The sequence below is a fragment of the Triticum aestivum genome, chromosome 2D (genome assembly GCF_018294505.1).
Source record: "Triticum aestivum cultivar Chinese Spring chromosome 2D, IWGSC CS RefSeq v2.1, whole genome shotgun sequence".
Classification (NCBI taxonomy): Eukaryota; Viridiplantae; Streptophyta; class Magnoliopsida; order Poales; family Poaceae; genus Triticum; species Triticum aestivum.
In genome coordinates this window covers 500,241,520-500,248,404 of record NC_057799.1, presented here as the reverse complement: position 1 = coordinate 500,248,404, position 6,885 = coordinate 500,241,520, and the positions used below count along the sequence as shown (strand labels likewise).

The 6,885-nt window shown below is 45.5% G+C and overlaps 1 protein-coding gene across 1 annotated transcript; it reads left to right on the top strand.

The window, feature by feature from the left end:
* The first annotated feature begins 4,384 nt into the window (after window positions 1–4,384).
* Window positions 4,385–5,337, top strand: LOC123049702 (stellacyanin). The gene is made up of 2 exons (XM_044472588.1): window positions 4,385–4,745; window positions 4,860–5,337. The coding sequence occupies exons 1-2, from the start codon at window positions 4,574–4,576 to the stop codon at window positions 5,255–5,257; spliced, it is 570 nt and encodes a 189-aa protein (XP_044328523.1). The 5' UTR covers window positions 4,385–4,573; the 3' UTR covers window positions 5,258–5,337.
* Window positions 5,338–6,885: the final 1,548 nt, after the last annotated feature.

The window sequence follows — 6,885 nt, the reverse complement described above, 5'->3', positions numbered from 1 at the left end:
TACTAATAATGCTTTTTCTGAAAGACCCCTGAGTCGTTCATCCAAAAGATGAGAAGACTTGAGCGATGAACGTACTTTGGCCGGATGATTCCCTAGAAGTGTAGGCCGTTGAATCACAATATGTGCCTTATTAGTGTCGAGCAAAGATTCTAGTCCACAAAGAAATAAACCAACAAAAACAGCATGACACAATAGCATAAACTCATTAAATCCGAATAATTAAATCTCTTTATCTCCGTGTCACCTCCGAAAAAGAACAATAATAACTCCGTTCGCATGCTCATTAGTAGGCCACGGCCCGCTGAGAGCGCATGCGAGCGCCAACACGATTCTGGGCGCGCTAATCATTGGGGGAAGAGCTCCGTCGCTCACTGACTGGATAGGTTTGATCGACCTCTTTCTTCTTTGTTTCTCGCGTTAAAAAAACTCCACTACACATAAAAACCCGGTTTGGTGTCTTACAAATACAGATGTTTAAAAGCTCATAATTTTGAACTTTGCATGAATGTAAAAATTGTTCACGAATCCAATTTTTCTGCTGATTTAAAGAAAAAAATTAATCACAAATTTGAAATAAATATTCATGAATTTGGTAAAAAATGAAAATTGAAAATTTCATGTTAAAAAATGAAAATTAAAAAAAGAAACAAAGCCGAATTGGAAAACCGGCCCAAAAACAGAAGAAAAAACACAAACAAAACCAGCCCAGAAAACCAAGGGAACCGAAGATTTCCAAAATCAGTGAGTAAAAAAAGACTACCTGGGCCAGCCCACATAGGAACTACGGTAGGGGTTGGGCGTTGTGTGCCAATTGGCCTGTACGACCAAATAGGTTTCTCTTGCCTAAAAAAATAACGGAAAAGCAATTTTCTACTCAGTCGACTGTTTGCAACAGATCCGAATGACCCATCGTCGTTCAATCCGAATTTTACGGTCGCTACCACGCGCCGTTACGATCAGTTCTTTTTCATCAAGTACGTCCGCACACGATTCTCGGCCCATTTTTTTGGTCCCGCACGTGATTCCCGGCCCATTTTTTGTGGCGTGATTCTCGACCCGCAAGTTTGGGCCATGCACTGTGACTGTTGTGCAGAAAAAGAATGACTGTTGTGTGGAAACGAAATTAAAAAGCTTGGTAGGGGATTCGAACTCTGGTTGCCAAGCATACATTAAGGCTCGTTTGGATGCAGGGTATCCCGGGAGGATCCCGGCCTTTTCCCTGGGCGAAGGAACCGCGGGCCAAATTGCTCCTGGGTGAGCCCACCTAGCCATTTTTGGTGGTCGATTGGGGGAACGGACACTGACCTTTCCACGGCCTTTCCCGTGGAGAACCGTCCCCTAGTCGAGACGTCGGAGAAGAAATCCTCGCCTCGCTCTCTCTCTCTCTCTTTCGCGCGCGCAACAGGGAGCCGGCGGCGCTGGGTGCGACGCCTCGGCCTACGATCTCCGGCAATCGACCCCTCTCCGCTAGTCTTCCTTCTCCCTCCTTTCCCTCTCCAGCCTCTCCCCTGGGCACTTGTCGTTCTTCTGTTGCCCCAAAAGCTGCTTCTCTCCTGCCGTAGCAATCCGTCTATCTTTTACAAGCTCCCTTCCATTCCCTTCCTTTTGTTCTCCAAATGGCAACGATTACTTTTCCATGGTGGGAGAGGATCTTTTGTGCACAGGGGAAATCCCCCGTGGGGGTTTACTACCCAGGGTTGTCCGTCCCCAACAACCAAACAAGCCCTAAAGAGGAACAACCAACCCAGCCAGCGTCAATTATTGTATACTTAAAAGAAACTAAGTATTTGACCCTTTTTTATTACAACAATGGGGAAAAAGCCTTATATCTTCTGATTTTTGCACTAGTGCATCATTAGCATCATGTTGCTGACTATAGGGAAGAGGCATACCGTCTTTGTACATACATATTTATAGGTCATGTTTACATTGATTTTCAATCTTCTTTTTCAAGAAACAAAGTGTTTGAAATTGGGATTGAACTCCGATAATTTATGTACCGCCTATCTCATAATTTAGGCATAAACACCATGATAGTTTTGACCCAGGGAAAATGTTATTGAATTATACTTTGTTATTGTTTTGTAAATAACATGCTAATTTCCGAAACGCTGACCTAATAACTTAATCCAGGCCTAGAAACTTTTGACCGGGGAATTCTTTTGTTGAAACATACTCCATGTAACTTCTATGTAAATAATGCGGTAATTCGCACCCCACAGACCCGGTAACTAGGATACAAACACAGTGATAACTTCGACGCGGGAAAAATGTTATTGACCCCTATTTTAAAAATAAGATATCTCGTTAATTTATGTGTAAATAACATGGTATTTTACGCAACACGGACCTGATAACTTGCAAGCAACACTGTGGTTACATTGACCAATTTTTTTATTGAACTTACACCTGATAATTTTTATATAACGAAAAGGCTAACTTCCGAACGTTGACCCTTGAAAAAATTGTTGAAAATATACTCCGATAACATCTGTGTAAATAACATGGTAATATAGGCTCCCGGACCTGATAACTTTGACCCATGGATTTTTTTTTGTTAAAAACATACTACCGATAACTTCTTTGTAAATAGCATAATAATATACACTCGCATACTTGATAAGGTACAAACACCACGATAACTTTGACACGTGAAAAAAGTCGTTGAAACCATACTCCGGCAACATCTGTGTAAATAACATGGTAGTATACGCTCCCGAACCTGATAATTTAGGTACAAACACAACGATAACTTTGACCCGGGGAAAAAGATGTTAAAAACATATCACCGATAACTTTGTGTGTAAATAGTATGATCATATAGACTTCCAGTCATGATAAGTTAGGTACAAACAACACGATAAATTTGAACCCGTGATTTTTTTATTGAAAACATACCACTAATAACTTCTCGTGTAAATAACATGATAATATACGCTCCCGGACCTGATAACTTAGGTACAAACACCACGATAACTTTGACTCGTGTAAAATAGTTGTTTGAAAACATACTCCGATAACATCTGTATAAATAACATGGTAATATAGGCTTCCGAACCTGATAACTTAGGAACAAACACCTCGATAACTATTGACCTGTGAATAAAAGTTGTTGAAAACATACTCGGTAGGATCTGTGTAAATAACATGGTAATATATGCACACTAGAGTTGATACCTTATTTACCCAGGCATGATAAATTTTGACCCACAAAAATTATTATTCGGAACATGCCAACATGGTATCTAGTTTCGAAGGTCTTGCCGCGGTGGATTTTTTTTTGTGAAAACAGATTTTGGATCGAACAGGCGATTCGAGCGACAAAACATTTTGAAATTCAAAACAAAAAGAATCCATGATGACATTAGCTTTTCTGCACTTTTAGTGCATTTGCATGTGGCGAGAAAGTTGGAAGAAGTCATTTTTATGCCCGGAATTTGCCTATGTAAACATCGCGGTAACTGATGTACCATATACGTGATAACTAGCATACCCAATGCGTGGTAAATTTTTACCCGAAAAAAAAAGTTGTCGGAACATATCAACATGGGATCTAGTTTCGAAGTTCTTGCCACGACAGTTCTTTTATGTGAAAACAATTTTTCGATCGGAGCGACGGTTGGCCTACGAAACATTTTGAATTTTTCAAACATGAGAGAATCTATAGTGATGACATCAACTTCGTCTCACATGCATGCATGTAATTAGCTTTCTGCCATGCACGTACATTATGAAGAATAAAAAGCACTAATTATCACATGCATGTGGAGAACAACGGACTGCATGTAATCCGAGTTAGAACAGGCTGCATGCGGATTGTCCGGATCTCTCGCTATGGTCCGCACGTCTGACGTTAGCAATGTCCAACAAACAAATAGGATTCTCTTTTGCTAAAAAAAAGATTCTCTAAACCCTAAAAAAACAAATAGGATTCTCTTTCCCTTGAAAAAGTAAAGCAAATAGGATTCTCCCTCTCCCTGTTCTAAAACTGTACTGTAGTTTCAGCTAAAAAAACTGTACTCTAGTTTTTTTTTTTTTGCGGGGAGCAGTTTCAACCTACTAGAAAATCATAATCCTCTCCAAGAAGTGGGGGAACAAGTTGCTACAATAAAGAAGAGTAGAAAACCACAAAAGTGCTGAAGATGGCCCGGCACGACCCTGGAGCAGCAGGAACAGCTTAACCGCCCATACCTAGTACCAACAACACAAGAGAAAGTTGCATCACCAACCTCAGCAAACACCCCCATTCCTCCCCGCGATCACATATTCAAATCAGAACAGACACAAGAAAGCGGGAGAAGACCGTTGCACCTCCCCATTTTACAACCTTTTCAGTCGCTAGCTCGCGTGTGCCGCTCGCTCGCTTAATCCGCAGCACCGTCCCCTGGTCGCCTTACAAGATTAGGTCAATTATTTCCAGCGACGCGCTCGAAAGATTAGGTTACCCAATCCTCAACCAGAACCGGCGCTCAGGGAACTCGTATATATCCAAGCTTTTGACGATGCAGTCTGAGTTAAATTTTCTCATCTCTGCAATCTGCACTAGCATATCGGGATACCGCAGCGTCCGGCCATGGCCCAAGCTCGCGTCGCCCTCGCGCTGTGCGCCCTGCTGCTCCTCCACGGCGTCGCCTGGGAGGCGCGGGCGGCGTCGTACACCGTCGGGAACAGCGCCGGCTGGGACATCAGCGCCGACCTCCAGTCGTGGGCCGCCGCCAAGATATTCAACGTCGGCGACGTTCTAGGTAAGAACGGGTCGCGGCAGCGCCGTCCGTCCTCTGCTTCGCTCGATCGCAGCTTATGCTTAACTGACCACCACTTGTCCACGTATACGCCTTTAATTTGCGATCGATCTGCAGTGTTCACGTACTCCAAGACCCACACCCTGGACGAGGTGGACGCGGCGGGGTTCAAGAGCTGCAGCGCCGCCAACGCGCTGCTCTCCAGCAGCGACGGCAACACGACGGTGCCCCTGACGGCGGGCGGCGACCGGTACTTCATCTGCGGCCACCAGATGCACTGCCTCGGCGGCATGAAGCTGCACGTGCACGTCACCTCGCCAGCCGGCTCCACCACGCCGGGAGCCCCTGCCGGCGCCCCGCGGGCGAGCCCCGGCGCCGCTCTCGGCCCGGCCGGCGGCACCGACGACGACGCCGGCATCCCCAGGCTCGACCTCGGCGGGTCGCACCGGCTGGGGGTCGTGTGGCCCGCGCTGGCGACGTTGTGGTTGTGCCTAGCTGCGGCTCTGTTTGCATGAAAGTTTTTGTTTTTTGAAGCGCTGCATGAAAGTTTTTGTCAAACTTATTGCTCGTTCTGAGTGATTTTTAACCTTTTCCACTGTGTTGTGTATTATGTGCAAACGGGTCGATCGGGGTATCAAACGGAGGCCGAAAAATGGCTATTGGTGGGTGGCCAAAACCTCGCTACTCATCACAGCGAAGGCTGTACAAAATTGTCGTGTCGTGTGTCAGCGTGACGCGCCCACATGGACACGCGTCTTGGGCGTACGTACCACGTACTGTTGTTCTTGCTGGGTAGGCTCGTGTATAGCACGGACAAGGGCAGCAGGTGGCGTATCACTTTCGAAGTCGCGGCGCTGTAGGAAGGATAATTTTCACTATGCTGGGAACAAGGTGAATAGGAACTATCTGTTTTTAATTGGCAAATGTTAAAATGTGGCGTTAGGTTTTTAGCGTTTGTCAACAAACATCCAGAGTTGCCATGCGAAAAAAGACTAATTTCTCGGACAGTTGCGTAAGATTTGACATGTTCTAAAGTGAAAATTATCGTGTAGTGTAAAATTTGTCAGGAAAAACTTCCATATTGTAGCGGGTAACTGTCATGCGTTTGATTGGGATCAGACGTTATGTATCCGAGGGTGTCAGATTTTTAATCCGACATTGAATATATATTCGAGTTCTTTTAATTAGACAAAAGACATCGTTCTACGTGGACAAATAGAAGCTCAAATGTAGGTTTTTGGTACTCCAACATCTGCCCTAAAGACATAGTTGTGTCTAAAGGTTGGGTTGCTTGGGGCAAACAAAAAAGACTCCAATAACTCCGTATAGATATATGGTGTCAAAAAAATGACACCATACTTAAAAATTGCTAAAAGTGCTGCAAATATACATCACACGCTGTTCTATAAACAAAAACGATGTGGTGGAACCCACCATTGCTCGGTGAGCTTTTGCCGTCTCTGCGCTGGCCAATTACGGTCACCACCTGTCATCGAGCGGCCGCCCCGAGCCCTGCCTCAACCCCCACTACTGTCGGATCACGGGTTCCGGCAAAACCCTCAAGGTTCGAACACTGTGGTGCGCACGAAGACTTCCCCCCTACCGATCCACGTCCTAGTTTTGCTAAGATCTCACGGACTAACTCGACGAACTCATAACACAAGGGACACAAGATTTATACTGGTTCGGGCTACCGTTGTGGTGTAATACCCTACTCTAGTGTGGTGGTGGTGGATTGCCTCTTGGGCTCATGATGAACAGTACAAGGGGAAGAACAGCCTCCTGAGGTTGAGGTGTTCTTGTGCTTCGCGAACTTGTGTGTGTGAGGATTCGATCCGCTCACGCTTAGTTGCCTTCTACTGTGGTGGCTAGTCCTATTTATAGAGGCCCTGGTCCCCTCCCCAAATATTGAGCGGGAAGGGAGCCAACAACGGCCAATTTGAAAAGGGACGGCTAGTACAGCTTATCCTGACAAAAGCGGTCTTCGCCTGCAAAAGGCTCTGGAGGTGACGCCGCCTTGGGCTCCATGGTGACCTCCGTCTTGCCGTCCTGTTGGTCCTGGTCGCATTGCACCGATATGGAAACCTTTGCTTGATGCCTCGGTACTCCGCACCTGCGCTTGCCTCCTTAGCACCAAAGAGAA

What these genes read in the sequence shown, in the direction of transcription:
- LOC123049702 (XM_044472588.1), top strand. Translation starts at nt 4,574, where the DNA reads ATGGCCCAAGCTCGCGTCGCCCTCGCGCTGTGCGCCCTGCTGCTCCTC. An exon ending in CAACGTCGGCGACGTTCTAG is followed by an intron (nt 4,746 to 4,859) that starts GTAAGAACGGGT and finishes ATCGATCTGCAG; the next exon opens with TGTTCACGTACTCCAAGACC.